The sequence below is a fragment of the Kryptolebias marmoratus genome, linkage group LG24 (assembly GCF_001649575.2).
Source record: "Kryptolebias marmoratus isolate JLee-2015 linkage group LG24, ASM164957v2, whole genome shotgun sequence".
NCBI classification, from domain to species: Eukaryota; Metazoa; Chordata; class Actinopteri; order Cyprinodontiformes; family Rivulidae; genus Kryptolebias; species Kryptolebias marmoratus.
Genome location: NC_051453.1, coordinates 7,359,753 through 7,377,617, shown reverse-complemented (window position 1 = coordinate 7,377,617; position 17,865 = coordinate 7,359,753). Strand labels below are relative to the sequence as shown.

Sequence of the window (17,865 nt, the reverse complement as noted above, 5' to 3'; positions counted from 1 at the left end):
GGGAGATTGTGTTTTAACTGGACGAGGAGGGAAAAGGCTCCTTTACCTTGATGCTGCTCTTGAGGCGGTGGAGCTGTGGGGGAAGGGGCATGCCCCCAACAAGCAGAGCAGTTCTCATGTTGGGGAGTCCGATCACCAGTTCCTTGGCCTGTCTCTCTATCTGAATGGCCAGCTCTCTGGTGGGGGTCAGGATCAGAGCCACAGGGCTGCTCACACAGTGAGCTGGTTTCTAAAAATAGGAGTACAGATTACATCTCTGAAAAAAGAGCTTTTGTAAAACCGTTTTTTCTCAAGAGGAGGATTCATTTTCGGACTATTTTGTTCTGTAGCAGGAGGTCCCCATTACTGAGAAAACATCTGCAACAGATGGTAGAAGTCTTAGTGCTGCATTCAAACCACTTCAGAAAACTTTAACAAACATCAGTGCTGAAATGTTGGAGCTGCTACTTCAAGTTACAGCTTGTACAAGACATTTTAGAAAAAAGAGTCCTAAAATGGCCCTCACATAATTATTAGGAGGCACAATGATTTATTAATTTTCTTCTTAATACATTTGCAAATACAAAGTTCCAAGCAGATAGGAGTGATTAACTTCTACAAAGATTCAAGAACCATTCTCAGAAAGCCCTTTAACTAATATCTGATAGGAGGGGTGTTAATACTGTCCATCCCAGTTTAGGTTAATATTGCTAATCATTGATCCTTACTGATAAAAAAATAAAATAAAATCTTCATAGCTTAACAAGTATTTAGTTTGATCTTGTCTTTGTGTAGACTTAATTCCTTACGTTTCACTGGCCCTTTTATTGGTATGAGTAGGAAGTTTCATTAGATTAATTATAACAGAATAAATATAAATTAATTAATTAAAACAATAATAGCTGCATTACTTTACCTCCAGTGCCCTCACTACCACAGGCAGCAGAAAGGCTATAGTCTTCCCTGATCCTGTGTCAGCGCTGGCAATCACATCCCTGCCTGTGAGACCATTCGGCACCATCTGCATCTGGACTGGTGTGGGTGCCTCGTAACCAGCCTTTTTCAGGTTGCCACTTAACGTAGAAGGGAAGCCACAGTGTTGGAATTCAATAATCGGTCTCCTGACACCTTTTCCTTCTGTTTTTATCCCAAGTTCCTGTTTGATTCGCTCCACCTGCTCAGCTGTCAGGCCTGATATGAAAGGGTCTTCCCTGTAGGAGTAGCACGGTTCATTTACACCTATCCCACCAGTGTTTACAGCTGGATGCTGAGGCTGAAGAGTCCTTTTGTCAGTTGTTTCATCCTTAAAATTAAACGCGTCTGCCCCAGTTCCTTTTCCCATTTTCAGCAAGTGGTTGGCTTTGCATTCAAGGCTGCAAACATCATTATCAGTAGCATCACAGATGTACTCCCCGTAGCGTCCGCACATCACACAGACGGGCTCTCCTGGCTCAGGCCATCTCTGGCTCTTTTTGAAAGACTTAACTGGTTCCTCCTCTTCCACGTCATCCGAGGAAGACTTGGATCCGTCTTCTGACAAACATGCAACTGATTCATCCTGTGTTTTTGTCTCTTCACATGCTTCCTCCCTTTGTGCAGGTGCCTGTGGACTGCTTTTGTCATCATCCTCTTGGTCAGTCTTGCTTTTCTTATTCAATATATGACTTGGTTCTTGGGCAGGTCTCTTTACTTTCAGGGCTCTTGGCAAAAACATGTTTAAATTAACCTGAAAATACAAAAACGTAGAGGTGTTTACACAATGAATGATTATAGGAATGGTTACTATTAACTTTAAAAAGGAAGATACTGACACAGATAACTCGACGGAGAGGACAAGAATTCCACAATTACAGCTGTAATTTTTAAACCTAACAAATTACAACTAAACTGCAAATCAATAAGCAAATAAAAGCTTTTCGCATATTTTTGTGTATTCAAAAACATCTGTACATTAACCATTTAACCAAACATTATTCATAAATGTTGATATATATATATAAAAAGCCCTTATTTAAAATGACAACATTACACAAACCTTCTCAAATCGCGACAACTCTTCCAGCGGCTCAAAACGATAACCGACGCGCAGTGATGACGTCAGTACTACTTTGAATGGTGGGAAATGTAGTTCACAGTGACAACTGTTTTGTTTTGTCGGTCATTGTCAGAAAATCCGCCGTGCATATGCATTGTTTAGTTTACTAAATTCTTGTGCTTCTAAGTTATTGTTTTAGGTCGTTGTCTTATCAAGCAAACATTATTTTAATAGCAACATATTTTTTTATTCTCTCTTTATAAGGGTGTTGTTTCTCATGCTACATTCAAATGTTTCTTTTCGTGTGCGTTAAGCTAAACCACGACGTTTAGAAGCAATAATGATAATGGGTTGTTTATATGTGCATACCACACCTCACAAGTAATAATGCTTATAAGAATGGTTACTATTAACCTTAAAACGCCTTTGATAACAGTGATATGCACTGGCTGTAAAACTATGTGTCCAGTTTTCTAAGAACTGTGGTAATTCTATGACTATTTGGATCGCATAAACAATATACTATTGTATGATACCAAAACAAAATGTAGAATTAACTTATTTAAATAAGTAGTAAGGATCTACTCAGTGCAGTAACCACAAGAAAATCATTTATTAAAGAAACTACAAAAGGGTGTCGGTATGTTCGACAGACTGCGAAGGCATCCTCGCGCATGCGCACTGCACAACAAAGGTGTAGAGCCAGAGACCCCAGTGCGGCAGGACGACTGCATCTGAAGGGCTGAAGAGAAAACTGAAAACAATTAATGGTTAATTTTTTTTTCAGTGGTTTATAGGCATAAAAAGAGAAGCTGGCTGCTTGAAAAATATCTTAAATGATGGAAACATTGCTGTTTCTACTTCAGTCAAAGAACAGTTTTTTCTTCTGAAACATTGGAAAGCCTGGCTGGGTCCGCCGGAGCCCGTTTCAACATGTAGAGAGAGCAGAATGGGTGGAAAAAAGCACCACTACTAGCGACCCATTGTGCCAGCGAGACCAAATGCAGACAAAAGCACGGCCAGCCTGGTGTTTTTATGACTGAAAGAGGCCGTGAATATTGAACGAAGAGGCATTTCTCCGCTTCAGGCTGCAGCTGCTGGTTGTTTTCCTCACATCTGCCAGCTGTGGGATGTGTTCGCGCTGCCGCTGCTGCCGCGTCGCTCCGTGAGGTTTTATTTGCGCGATCCGGCAGAAACATGGGCGAAGTTCAGGACGACAGGGACGCCAAGAAGACCTTCGTTGCTCCAGCCGTAAAGTCTTTTGAGCATTATGACTTTTCCCGAGCAAAAATCTGCTGCAGCCTCAGGTGGATTGTCTCTAAAGCCTACGGGACAGGTAGGTGATGAAACTACTTTTATTAATGCTTTGTCTCTGTTATAATTAAAAACACACAACACAGGCAGATACTTATTTATGTTTTATAATAATACCATACAATCCCCATAACCTACAACTCCTTAAAACAAAACCTGTGCTTTTCTTTAAAAAGATCTATTTATTTATGGGTTTGTTTACATGCTCAGTGCACAAACAGGATATTTTTGCTGATTTCAAAGCTTAGATTGCTGGTTTTAGTGTAACAATGCAAAACCCACTGCACTTTTAAAATCCTTTTGTCTTGTTTCATAACACAGGCCATAATATTCTCACAGAATATGCTGCACATGATTAGAAATCACAGAGAAGGTGTCTGCAACAGGACTGCAGACCTACTTCTTTTCTTAATTAGGGAGGTTTTCTTAGGGATGTAGATGTGTTTTATACGGATGATTTGCATGCATATTTCCAACAACACAGTGGAAATTGTGACAGCAGGTCAGTCGTTACATCTGGGTTAAAATAATCTGGGTTTCCTCAAATAAATTCAAACATATCAGTGCTCTGCTGTGATGTGAAGCAACACCCCCCCACCCCCCAAAAAAAAACAAAATCACTAAATCAAAGCTATTCTTCTCAGGTGCTGGGGGTGTATTTTAGAGGGTAGGACACTGTGGGTGACGAGTAAATGGGTTGTTTTTACAGTGGGTGGCAAAACCGCACCGCAATCGCAAGCTGATTTCTAATCAGGAGTCATTTTTCTGCCTGCTTTTGTTTTTTTATGAGAAGGTACAGATTGTTCAACCAAACCTCTGAAGGGAAGAATTGGGAATGTAGAATAATGAACAACCGCAGTACAAAGCATAACTCCTTTTAGTGGGCCTCACTAATAAAATTTATATTGACATGCTGCAGCAAGAAATACATAAAAAGATTGTGGTTTTCAGTGTAAAAGCCCTGATCACAACAGTGTAAACCCTCATGAGGCTCATTCAGTCAATAACAGCAAATCTACTCGAGCAAACACAAAGGGAAGGACTTTTATGTCTGATGATTTGCCTTTTTCTTCTCCTTTCTCCAATCAGTAACGAGCTTGGGTTTGTTTTAGAGCACACATTGTACATTCTTCTGCTTATTACAGCACAGTTTGTTTGAGTGCATCCTCCCTCGCCGCTGCTTTGTAACGGCCCAGCAAACATGAGATTCCTTGCAGACCCTCTGTGTGTTTTCAATGAGGTCTGAATGAAATGGGTCGATTCCAAAAATACAGTCCTCCAGAGGGGAGCGGGAGGGGAGGGGGAATAAGAGCGAGCGAGCAGGCGAGCGGGCTCAGATCCAGATCGCTGCCTACGCTGCTCTGACTTCTTCTCGTGGATCTGGTGTCATTACAGTAATATGGGAGTGCACAGAGAACATGCAGCCGGGTTTGTGCAAGACACAAGCCCCACGTAGTGGCTCATCTGTCAGTGAATACTACCGCACAGCAAACAGTGATATCAGGTTTAATGCACAGGTTCATGAGCAGAGATTAGTGACCTGACCTGCCAGGCTTAATGCATTGTTAAAACAAACAAATCTGACACTAATTTAACTAGAAAAAAAATTGCAGATTCCCAAATTCAAAGTATGAAACATCAAACCTCAGTCGTTCTGCTCTTTTGATAAACATGATAGCATAAGCACATAATGCACAATAAATATTTACAGATATATAAGAAGTGGGATATAGTTTCTGTACAGATGCTGAACAGATGTGAGTCTCTGACCCCCCCTGTGGCAGATGAAGGAGAAAAAGACACAAGGTTTCATTTCTGGTGGTCACAACTTTATAAATACTAGGATGTTTAAAGTCCTGGAGAACGGCTGCAGATGTATTCAGTCCTCTCGCATCCAGTCAGCTTGCACCTGAGTTTCAGAGTTTTCTGGTTCGCTCATTTTCTAAAAAAACAGACTTTGATAACCTCGATTGCAATGAGCAAAATGTCTGTTTTCGAGTTTATGAAATTCTTACCGGTTCAGCACTCGCCAGACACTGATCAGACAGGCACAGTGGGAAAGCACCGGCCAGCCCGATGATTTTGAATTATTTCTAGACCGTCTTCCTGCGGCGGACTTTTCTGAGATGACGAACACACACTCATGTGCCGCTTTGATGGGAAGGGTGTTCCCAGAGATTTAGCAGCTCCAAGAGATGAAGGCAAGATGAATCGATCGAGTTCCTCGCCTCCTGCAGTTGCTATAGCAACACTGAGGTCTATCCACAGATACAGCATCTATGTTAAAATATTGTTAACCCATTACAACGGAAAGAAGTGGTTCTATCAAAGGGAAAGGACAGATTTGATGTAGCTGAGCTTTTTTTGTATTTCTTAACAGAATTTTTTACATTTTTTTTTATTCCAGTGAAATCGAGGCAATAAAAAGTCCACTTTTCCATATTCAGTTGATTATTTTTTGCTTGAAACTTCTGTCCTTCCTGTGTTACACAGACAGCATCCCCGCAGACCTAAAGGACCCTTTCTACACTGACCAGTATGAGCAAGAACACCTGAAGCCCCCCGTGGCCAGCCTCCTGCTGTCAGCTGACCTCTACTGTCGGGCCGGCAGTCTCATCCTAAAGAGTGACGCTGCCAAGCCGCTGCTGGGTCACGACGCCGTCATCCAGGCTCTGGCTCAGCGTGGACTCTACGTCACCGACCAGGAGAGACTGGTCACTGAGAGGGACCTGCGGAAGAGACCTCTGCAGATGGTGAGGGGCTGGCTTTTAAACCACTTTTCAGATGGAATCACACCAGGTACATGCAAGGAGCAGAGTTTGACCCCAGTCATACGTCAGACAAAGACAATATCTTTTTCTCATTAACTGAGACGAGTTTTGTCCACGTGACGCCTTTCCTCATTCCAAGATCGCATCTGATCATGTCATTTGTTTGTTTAAAGTGAAGTCAACCAGGAAAGCCATTAGGTGCAAAAGCAGGAAGTTGTATTGGTGCTGACATGTGTTTGTTTTTATGCAGCGGTGCACACTGATTGGTGGCTTTCCTCCAAACTGGTTCCAGTGCTACGTCACTCCTGTTGCTTTCTTAGAACAGGTGTTTCTGTTTAAAAGCGCCAAAGCACAAACTTCAGCACCAAACTGTCGGTTCTACAGTAGCAGCAGTACTTCGCTGAGCCAAAACGACAGTGTTAATGTTGTACCAAGTTTTGTTGCTCGCTAGAACCTCACCTCCAGCCTCTGATATTGTCTATATGTGCGCTCGGAGGAGCGTATGATCTATATCCCCAGACGTCCCGCAGCTTCTGTGTGTTTGTCAGAACTGGAGATCTGACTTCGCAGACTGCCTGATGTGTCAGAATGAGGTACCCTCGTTCTTTAAGGGCACATTCTCCATAGGATGCTTTACTGGTTCAGTGAATAGCAACTGAGAGACAATTAACTCACAGTGTGCCTGCAGTCTGTTTGTAGATGCTTGCTGGTTTTAATTTCCCTTCTATGCTAATTTAGAAGTTATTTAAGTTGTGTCAGGGTTTACAGTCCAAAGGCTTATTTAGTGAAGAAAAAAAAACAATGCATTGTCTCCTACAACTAAATTCTGTCATGTAAGTTTAAACCAATATTGAGATGTTTTATGTTGTGCGTGTGTGTGTAAAGATGGAGCTTTATAATGTTTCTTACATTTTTGGCCCTGATCTAAAAGTAGGTTCTCGCCTGAAACGGGTCCAATAAGGTTCAGGACTGAAAGCTTAGTGACAAAATACTGCATGTGACGGAGGAGTTTTTTTATGAATGTGAAAATGAGCTGATAGGAGAGTGTGAAAGTGCCCCTTTTGATTTTTCTGCTCCTCTGACTCTTTGAGTTGCATCACTCATTCCTTTTAATCCAGTTTCCTCTTCCCCCCTGTCGTTTCTCCTCCCCCCCCGTTCTCATGCTACACATTTTTTTTATCTCTTATTTCCTTCTGCAGTTTTCTTGCTCTTCCTCATACCAAATGCTTCCTGCCTTTAGTTCTTCTTGTTTACTTTTCCAGTTTGCCTACATTTTCTTTCTGCTTCCATTCTGATATTTACAGATATTTTACCAATTTCTCAGGTCAGCATTGAATCCATGAAACGCTTCTTCATTTAGAGCATGTAGCATAAAAACTAACACCCATCGTGCTTATAAAACAGCTGGATGTGACTGTTCTTGATGTTCCTTGTTGAGGTTTAGTGAGTTTTAGCAAAAAACGTGCAGAACAAATTAAATAAAGGACTCTGTCTTGAAAAACGGACAGAAAATGGTCTACAGTAAATGGTCTACAGTAAATATCTCCCTGCAACAAACTGAGCACCTACCTGCAGTTGCAACTTCAAGCTGCTCCAGTAATGTCATTAAATTCTGCTTCATGGCGTTTTAGCTGAGCGTCCTGTATAACTCAGCAGTTTGTGTGAAGACTGAGAATCTAGAGAATAAGCAACTCTAGATGATGTTTGAAGCAGCCTAACAGGGTCAGGAAGCAGAAGAGTCCGACGCTGATGATGTCTGACGTGTGTCATAACACTGCAAATTTTCTGACATTTTCACCGGGTTGGTAAACGTGATGATTCCCCCCCTCTCTTTTTGTCACTATTCTGCCCACTCATCCCTCTGTCTCCTGCCGCGTGACGGCTCTCTGCACGTGAAAACGCAGAATTCAAATCGCAGTTGCCGCCCACTCGGAAGCCCACGCACATTCTGCATCGCTGGCTCTGCCCTCCGCTCGAGGTGCTCGGAGGGAGCGAGGGAGAGGCGCGGAGGTGGGCTGACAGTCTGAACGTGTCACGCCAGCGTTGGGCATCGAATCCGACAGGAAGCGCCGCTGCGTGAAATAAATCACCCGAAAGCTTTATTTGCTAAGGTTGTAATCAGCGTTTTGTGATCATCTCGCTCTTGTGTGAAAGGAGATTTCTTCCCGTTCTGAGTGTGTCTGCACGTCTTTGATGTGACTTAACATACGCAGTAACTGATCCAGATGAAATTTCACACCAGTTTCGTTGCACGGTGAACTTATAAACCAGCAGAAAGTCAATCTGTTGCCATGGGGAAACCGTAAGCCCTAATAATATCTTTGAACATGGATGAATCCCTGCACAAATGATTTGCGAGTGGATTTTTAATAACCCCTTCTGTGTCTGCGAAGTGCTCTTTGCATCACTGAAGCAAGTCAGCACACAAACAGAAGCAGCGGTTACCTTTTTAGATTTTTTTTTCTCTTTCTCACGTTTAGCCACAGTCGGGATTGAGTTCACCGTCCTGCTCAAGGGCAGCTCTGCAGTAATAATCATCCTCACCGTCATTATCAGTCACCTACAGCACTTTTATCGCACCCTTTTATTTCGCCTTCCACAGCTGGTAATAATAAGTTCAATTTATCATGTCATGCGTTTACATTGGCAGGACAGCTGCAGATAAGTTGCGACTGATTGCTGTGAGGATCAGTGTAATTTCAACATGTTGAACCATGAATGTCCTAAACTCAATATTTAATAGTGCAGATGGAAATGGGTCAAGTTACTGATACGAGTTTTATGTCTATAAATCTGACTGTCATGCTTCCATGCTGTAAGCTGTGTGCTCTCAGACCCTTGTTATGGTGACTTAATGGTAGTTTTACTCCAAAAATGAATTCTTGCACATATTTATATACACGTTTTGTCAAATAAGATCCATTCATAAGAGTTATAAGTTATAGAAATATAAGAATAAGGTATTGTCTGTAATAAGGATTTAAAATCATGAAATTGATCATTTTTATAAGTCATTTTCATTTAGAATTGTTGGTTAAATAAGTACACAGTAGGATTGCTTACAGACTATTACTCTTTTTTTAAGAGGACACATTTAAATCCTCGTCACATCTACGAGCGCTGAAAAATAATGAAGTCATCCATATGTGTGGCAAATATTAGTTTCTCTGTGTGACACTGATTTATCAGCTCATGTTTAGCGTGGATGAATAAGAAGAATACACTTCCTCTTTGTTATGTTATCTCTGTTTTTTTTTTTTTTTGCTGCCTCCGTCACAACCCCTATTGGGCAGGCGCTTCGTTTCCATGGTTACACTCCAGCAGGCACAGGGTGGCTTACGTGTGTTGGTGGATCCGTGAGCGTGTGTGTGTGTGTGTGTGTGTGGGGGGGGGGGGTGCTTGGGCCTGCATATGTTGCCCGTGCCCTGTGTGCGTGCGTGTTTAGTGTGTGTTTGCGGTTACCGGTTGTTTGCGCGTGCTGCTGTGGGGGGTTGTAGTAGCAGTGAGCACCAGCAGGCTGAGAAAAAGGGGGGAAAAAAGAACGCTGAAATGCTGGTTTCATCCAAGCAGGCAGATGGCATTTCTAAGGCTCTACATCTCACACACACACACACACACATTCACATATAGAAAGCTAGTGCGTGTGCCAAGCGGGGAACAAAATATCTCTCAACATCACTTTATCCACTTTCAATATAAACCGAACTGAACTGAGCCTGCACAGTCCTAATAACAAACCCAAGCTGAGGCAGCGAAGTGGAAGGGATTCCCATCTGAAGAGTGTGTGTCCTCGCCAGGCTCAGCCACAGTCCGTGTGTTGTGCAGAATGTCGGCAGCGACTCCCCGGCAGTTCAGCATGGATAAATAAGCAACCAGGACGTTAGATGATGCCATGTGATTGCCTGAGAGCTGCGTCTTTCTATACTGGATAACCATTAAATTCGGTTTCAGGGTCATGCCTCGATCTTTTTGATGTTTTTATGTAACACACATCTTCTTTTGTCCTTAAGAGGAAATGTACTCTCCTTCGACAGCATGTGGGATGTGTTTCTGCTCTCAGTCTTTAGCCCAAGTAGAAACAGCTTCAAATTGCTTTTCATCTTTAATCTGTTTTTAGTCTCTTTATGTATTTTTCTTCGTATCCCTGCTGTTTTCATTACAGTACATTAAAGCGGTGACACAGCACGATTGCTGCAGGTACTTTTCCTCCTTAAGCAAAGAGTTTTTTTTTTTAATTTTATTTTCAGAAGTCAAGTAAAGTTGTCAAATGTTAATTAATTAAAAAAGGAGGTCTTACTGTAAGAACAAGTGCTGAGTTCAGTGTTTTATAGAATTTGTGGGGTGGTGGTGGTTGTGATGGGGCGGTATTTCAACGCACTGGAAGGCATACTTTTTATTTTTTATTTGTTTTTGTAATCCTTTTTATAGTGCAAGCATTTTCTGCACCAGAAAAAAAATACCAAACTGTGACCATATTAAGCAAATTACTTTATCTTCCAATATAGTCCCAGATTAAGCCTATTATAGCGTATAAAGCTGTCTTTAGAAGTTAAAGCAGGGATCTTGTGACTAATGATTCCCACTCTGCAGGTACTGCAGGCTGTGGATTACAGTTCACTAATGCAGCAGCAATGAATTCATGCTTAAAATATGTGTGGTGCATGATTTAGCAGCACTATTTGTTCAATAAAAACACCAAATACTAATAAATTGCAGTTCATTTTTATCTTTTCTAACTAGAAGTGGACCACAGTCAGTCTGCAACTGGCCGACACATGATCTGTGATTATCACTTGGAGCAAAAGAGAGGCGATTATGATTTTGCCTGTGTTTGTTTGTTTATTGTGTTAGCAGAATATCTCGTGAACCACTGGGTGGATTTTAATAAAACTCAGACAGTAATCATTGGATGTACATCTACAACTGATTAACTTTTGAGTCAACTCGATTCAATATGGGCACCACAGCCAAGCGGCCTTAAAAAACACCAATATGGCTGCGAATCACTCAGTTTTACAGATATTGAGCTATAATGTTGGTGAGAGTCATACCCTACACACACTCTGAGCACTAACAGATTGCACAAGGTTTCTCCAAATTGGGTGAGATTGTGCATCCTGTGATTTCAAGGTTTCTCAACATTAGATGAAATTAGTTGAAAGTTTTGGCATGAAAGACTGAGAGAACATGCTATAATCAGGTAATGTTTTACAGACAACCTGCAGCAGTGTGTTCTGCTCTCTTGCAGAATCAGCTTTAGGATGCAGTAAGATGTACTAAAATGGAGACTAAAAGACATATTTTGATAACATCGTGGTCTAACGTTGCCTTCGTTTCCTCGTTCACACCAATCCAACAAAGGCAGCATCGTGTCATCTAGGTGTGAGATTTTTTAGATAACTTGGTGTAATGCTCTTATAGATTTTATTTCTGTTCTTTTACCAGGAGAAAGATTATTTTATTCAAAGCTATTTTATCGCAAGGCTTTATAAATAGGATGTAAAGACTCGGATTGCAGAGATATCACCAGGATTTGTCAGCACTGGCCAGGAGCCATGATCCCGTCCCCAGATAGTGTTTTAAGGTTTGCTTTGAATTTTATTTTTTTCTATAATTATGAGGCTGCTTTTCAGCATATGGGGAGGGAAAGTAAGTTGCTTAAATGATTCACTCCCACAGCTGATGCCAGACCCCACAGTTGGTGTTTTACACATCTAAAACTTATGCGTGTGTGAAATTGTGGATGTGAGCATTTTTATGGCTCTCTTCTTTGAGGCTGCTGAAGCTGTGCAATTAAAAGTTGTGTAAAAAGTACAAAAAAAAAAGAACTGTCATTGTCATTTTACCCTGCTAACATCTTGAAAGATGGCTCTAAACCTAAACTGCAGTTAAATGAACTAGTTCAGTTTTCCTGATGATCATCGTGCCACGAAGGTTTTAGCTGAATTCTCTTGACAACATGATTGCTGTAAGATTTGGTACAATTGTTTAATGTTATATTTACCAGTTAGATCTGACATCTTAAAATTTTCAAACTCAAATATTTAAGATTCCTCCTCTTATGGTGTACGCAAAAAAGACATGTGGATATGAAAAGCTAAAATCGCTGTCACCGTTTGGCTTTTTGCATTTATTTTACTCACATACCTGTAAAAAAAGAGACCAGAGAGGGACACGGCTAAGTAGTTTTCTGTGCCCATCTTATTCAGCCTGTACCTGAAGCTGGACAGACTGAACTTTTATCCTTGGGCTTCCACAGGAGAGCTGTAACGCTCCGAACAGGCTGCACTTCAACACTGCATCACCCTCCAGCTACTATTAAATTACCTCCTGTGTTGTTTTTGTGTTTTCTGTGGAAGTGCAAGCCTTCATGTGTGAGTGACGTTTTTATCACAAATAATCAGCTAAGCCCTGCACTTGGGCTCGTAGTTCTCTAATGCAGACCTGTAGGGTTTTTCTGTTGCTCAGTCCAATCATTCTGTATCCAAATAATGTCAGTGTGTTAATTCTAACGACATAACAGAGCTTTTACATAGAGCTTCCCCTCAGTAGTTGATTAAAATGTGGATTTCCATATGATAACATGACCCAGGTTAGGCCCCAACAAACGGCTCAGAGAACAGAGAGCAGAGATCTTTTGTTGTATTCAGACACATGAAAGAAAATCCACCGTCAACAGACAGTCTGTTGGTTCATATTTGCAGTTCTTTTGTGCGCCGTTAAGTCGAGCTTCTACGGTGGATTTCAATTTTTGCTTTTTCACCAGGAAAACCATATTAAAGATGAGCGGCGCTCACCTATTTCCCCAGAGAGCCAGCTAAGTAGCAGGACAATGAAAACAGGATATTGTCCATGAAGCAGCCTCTTCTTACCACCTGAGAAATCTGTACGGAATTTATGGATACAGTCAGCTTAAATGAAAAAGCAAAAATGTGTTTGTGTCTGTTGCTTTATGTCTCAATATCACTGTGTACACAAATCAAGGTTAGTTTTTTTTATCAAATGGTGATTAAATTAACTAAATATTATGAGTTATATATTTTTTTAGGACATCAGGGATTATCTTAAAGAAGAATGAGCTTTCAGGGCGAGATAAGAAACTTGAAAATTAATAACTCACCAGTTTGATTCATGGCAAACAGCAAGATTTACGATCTTTCAGCCATACAGACACACCGAAGCAATAATCTCTGAATGCTCAAGCTGATGTATCACTGCCAGCAGAAGTTGTGCTGCAGCTTCCAGGTCTGGGTGCATGGACAAATATGAACCTAAATAATGTTGAAGGAAAGCATGTGTGCAAAAGAAAAACCTAAAGGTTAAAAACTGTGAAGTCATGGGTGTGGTGATTTGGGTTTTTTCGGTGTTATGGTTTTGTTTTATTTTTGGTTTGTTTGGTTTCTGTCTTGTCTCTTGTTTCATGTTTCATTTGCTCCTCCTCAGTCTCTCTCTCTCTTTGTCTCCCTGCCACACCTACACCTGTCCCCACTTTGTAATCACGTCACCTGTCTCCATTTACCTAATTATCCTCAGTCTTTAAAACCCGGTCATTGCCTTCCACACTCTGCTGGTCCATTGTCTTTGTTAGTGGTCTAAGGTTTGTTTGATGTCTGTTGTTGTCATTCGTTACTGGTTGTTTGTTTCCGTCCTGCTTGTTTCTCGGTCCTATCCATGTTAGTTTTTAGTTTGTTCTTTATTTGTTTTGCTGCCACGTCAGATGTTTGTTTTCATTTTGTTTCGTTAGTTTAATAAATTAGTTTTTGTCCCTCTAATTATGAGTCTGCGTTCTGGGTTCGCCATCGTCTCCACCGTTCCTGACAATGGGGTATTACCGAGGAACCAGCTTTATCGCAAATGTCAGATCTATTGTGGTGGTCTTTTCCTTTGGCCGGTGAGGTCATTTCTGTCCAACCCTATCATCCTTTTTGCATCAATTACTGAATACTTTCTTTAAAAGACAAACATCGACTGTCAGCTCTCTAGTCAAAGCCATCTGATCCCTCATTGAGTGTTAATTTTGGTGAACATTACACAGGACAGCAGTTTAAAAAATAAAGATAAAGTAACTTGTAATGTTGCAAGCTGTTTTAGGTAAAAGATACTAAAAATGCACCATATGTTGTTAATTATCAGAAATGTTATGGGACCAATCTGGGTTTTTAAAGCTGCCTTTTTGCTACAGCAGAAATAATAGTTGTCTTTATCGTGGTGTCTTCGTCTGTCTCCGCAGCTCTCATTGTCCCTTTGCTTACGTTTTTGAAATAATGAGTATTTGATCAGAGAAAACACAGCAGTATTTCATAGTTAAATTATTATGTCATAAACATTTCATCCAAACAGCTGCTGGATCTTCTCAGCGCTGGAAGAAGCGCCCATCACTGTCCCACGTGTAGCTGATCGTAGTGTCAGAAGCAGCTGAATCTGGTCATGTAGTCTTTCTCTGACCCATCCTCCAACACATCAGCATGTTGTCGTTCACCATAATTAGAGACTGAGGGTCTGTGGTTTAGTTAACAGGATTAACGCTCCCTGTTGTTGTTTCATCTCATCAGACAGGAGTAGATTCAGATCAATACCCTCAAATTACTCCGCAGATGGGAGACGAGATGAGAAGGAGCCCTTTGAGGGTTCACATTTGTCCTTTGGCCTTTTTAATACTGGGGTTGCCGGATGTTTGGTTATTTTGTTGTGGAACACTGGAAGGATTTGTAACTATTTTCTGAAATCTAATAGCAGGATGTTTGTCTAAGTGTGTGTGTGCATCTGGTAGTGTGTTTTGTGGATTTTGTTTTGCAGTGTTTGGACAGGCTAAATGAAGGCCAGAAGGAACCAGCTCAGCAGTCTGTTATTAAATGCAGTGGCTTTGCTGCCTTGATGCCAAATTGCAGATAGAGGAAATTAAACATTACACTAATTAGATTTCACATGATGAATTCATTTCAAACCTGCAAATGCTGACATTTGCTATTTTGACAAATGTATTTCTTTTTTGGGAAAAAGATCCATATTACTTCCTTGTTTTTATAAGACAAGGACTATATCTGGTGTGCTTTAAATGAACCACGACGAGGCAACATCTGAGCTAATGAGTTTAACCTTCCCGTCCTTCTTTGTGTTTTCCTACCAGAGCGCTCACCTGGCGATGATCGACACCCTGATGATGGCGTACACAGTGGAGACTGTGAGTGCGGAGAAAGTGATGACCTGCCTTTATCAGTATTCATCCTGCAGCTCTGAAGTGGAAACACCGTATGACACGGAGGATGCAGTGACCACCTGGGTTAACAAGGTTTGTAATGGTTCACGTGTGCGTTGTGTACAGTTCATATCCTACGTACCATAAATCAGGTCGGACCACTTTTCCTTTGTGTTTCGTGGATATGCTGTTTGATGTGGCTCAGGTGAAGGATCCATGTTACTTGTGCTTCTAAAAGAGCTGCTTTGCTTGTTGTTCAGACTCATTTTTAACAAGCAGTCAGTCAGTCTAGACACAATATCTGACTCAATAACAGCAGAAAAACAATGGCAAGGATTGTTGAGGTTTGATTAAAAACAAACAAAGAGAAGTATATCCTGCATTCAAACCCTGTGGTAGAACAGTAACCCCTCATTTGTGGTTTGCTCTTCTATCAGTAACTCACAAAATATGTTCACAGTTTGTGTGAGAGCCAAACTGGAAGAATTACAGAAACAACGTTTGGCTTTCTCTATAAGATCTCCGTCAAATTCCTCTGATTTTATCATACAGTATTATTATGTTTCAGCAAACTGTTCATACCCTATAAGAATTAGTTTTATTTTTTGTTTTATTTCATGAACATGTCTTAGTATGATGTGCACGTGGTTACTGACATGGCCTGCATGCACAGATGGCTGCTGTGATGTACAGTACAACACAATCCAGTCTGTTTACATTCTTCCAGTCGGAGCTCTGAGCCGCTGCCAGCTCTGAGCTTCACACACACACACACTCAGAGCAGACAAAGGCTTACAGGAGGTGTGGTCGGGGTCTCCTACTGGACAGACAGATGGCTCTCTGTTGGAGTACACTTCACTTCCAGAAGTCATCATTTTCACAGCCCGCTTTTAACTCGATCAGCTCGGTGTCGCTCGGCTGAACGTTACTGTGAGTCAATTTGAACTGGAATAAATTTAGATAAATCAAAGTCTTTTGCATGGACATCTTTACCATGGTAAGAGGCTTTTGATTTTGTGTTATATTCAAAAGACAGAAACAAATAAAGGCAGCAAGAAGAAATGTAAACTGGTTATGTGATTGTCCTCCCATTAAAATGTGCAGTTTCAACAGCTTAAATATGAATTGAAGTTACTCTTTGCATGGTGGTCATGAGTCAAAATATTTGTCTGTAGCTGTTTGGATTTGTTCCTAATGAATGTGGCTCATGTATTAACAGCTTGTTTGTTTTTGTTTTTTTCTCATTCAGGTAAATGAATACCTGAAAGAGGTCATGGCTCAGGATCAGAAGAAGGAGACACAGAGTGCTGAGCAGACTGGAGGTCCTCGGGTGGGTGTTTTTATTTTTATTTTTATTTTATTTTGTTTTCTACCCTCGCAGCTGTAGCATTTCACAGACTGCATCCACTTCAAACATCACAAGTGTGATGGACAGAAAAAGAGACAGCTAAATGAAATCCTGGCGTCCACATAAAGGATTTACCCCAGCGTTTTCCTTCTGACTGACAGTTATTTATCCCAGACCTCTGTGTCACTATATGTGGAACTGGCTTTCTCAGCAGCGTTTAAGCTGTTTTTGCTCAAAGACCACTGGGGATAATTCCACTCAAACACAAGGATGGGCCTTCAATGAATTTCATTTTTCCATTTAGACAACAAACAGGCTGATTAAATCCTGAACATCATAACATTTATCTACCACGACAAGTTGAGCCACTTCACTCACCGCGCCATCCAGTCTAATTAAACAAGCAGGCATTTAGTGCAGGTTGACCCCTCATTCAGGGTTCACCATGCTGCCACAGATCTGTTCTGTAAGTGACTTCTTTTAATGCCACAGGACATCCTGGTGTGACCTGTGTGTTTGTTAGTGGATACATGTATTGCTGGAGTAATCTCTGTCTGCAGCCTCTCTGATTACCGCTGCATCTACAATAAATAAGTCTCTGATCTGCTGAATAATGCATTAACACACTGGTGGAGATAAATTAACTGACAAAGTACCACAGTTAATTTACACATACTGTAAATCTCTGTATGGAGTCTTTGTTAACATGTGTGCATTCACAAGCATGCGAACACAGACACTTCCTGGTGCTTAGAGAAATTAGGATTTGTGAGATGTGATCTGGGTTTATAATTGCAACATCTGAGCAAATATATGGTTATCGCTTTAGTGTGTTATGTGTAGGTGTAGATCATGCAGACTTTTGTGCAGTAAAATGAGCTGAATTATAAACTTCATCAGCAAAAATAAAAATAAAAATCCATTTTTTTTTAATTCTTCATAATAAATATAAGATTAATAAACTATGTTATGATATACCATCATCAGTTGTAATTGTGTTACAATATATTGATATACTCTTTAATAATAATGCACAATTGTGAGCAATATAATGCCTTTCCTTTCAGAATTCATGGGTAAATTAAAAGTGTGTGGCTAATACTTTTTTGCTCTGGGTTTTAATCAGTCAACATGTTAGTATTCCAGTTTTTTTTTCTATTTTCTTCCATCAGATTTATAGTGACTCAGGCAGTTTTGACTACGGAGTAGCAGGGTGTATGAA

General features: G+C 40.8%; 2 protein-coding genes across 7 annotated transcripts in view; one reads left to right on the top strand and one right to left on the bottom strand.

The window, feature by feature from the left end:
• ddx59 (DEAD (Asp-Glu-Ala-Asp) box polypeptide 59) overlaps positions 1-2,070 on the bottom strand; it is a 5,850-nt gene extending 3,780 nt beyond the window's left edge. Inside the window, exons 1-3 of one of the 2 annotated variants that reach the window (XM_017413457.3) lie at positions 2,015-2,070; positions 896-1,705; positions 47-229 (exon numbers count right to left, since the gene is read on the bottom strand). In XM_017413457.3, the coding sequence (XP_017268946.1) occupies positions 47-229; positions 896-1,693 (981 nt within the window). In that variant the 5' untranslated portion in view covers positions 1,694-1,705; positions 2,015-2,070. Of the gene's footprint in view, positions 1-46; positions 230-895; positions 1,706-1,790; positions 1,955-2,014 lie in introns of those variants that run through there. The other variant, XM_025005334.2, reaches the window with a different exon arrangement.
• A 629-nt stretch (positions 2,071-2,699) lies between these two features.
• The window catches only part of camsap2a (calmodulin regulated spectrin-associated protein family, member 2a), a 35,442-nt gene continuing 20,276 nt past the window's right edge, over positions 2,700-17,865 (top strand). For 4 of the 5 annotated variants that reach the window (XM_017413456.3, XM_017413455.3, XM_017413454.3 and 1 more), the window contains exons 1-4: positions 2,700-3,350; positions 5,822-6,081; positions 15,227-15,388; positions 16,545-16,625. In XM_017413456.3, coding sequence (XP_017268945.1) covers positions 3,212-3,350; positions 5,822-6,081; positions 15,227-15,388; positions 16,545-16,625 — 642 coding nt within the window. In that variant the 5' untranslated portion in view covers positions 2,700-3,211. Of the gene's footprint in view, positions 3,351-5,821; positions 6,082-13,684; positions 13,991-15,226; positions 15,389-16,544; positions 16,626-17,865 lie in introns of those variants that run through there. The other variant, XM_025005325.2, reaches the window with a different exon arrangement.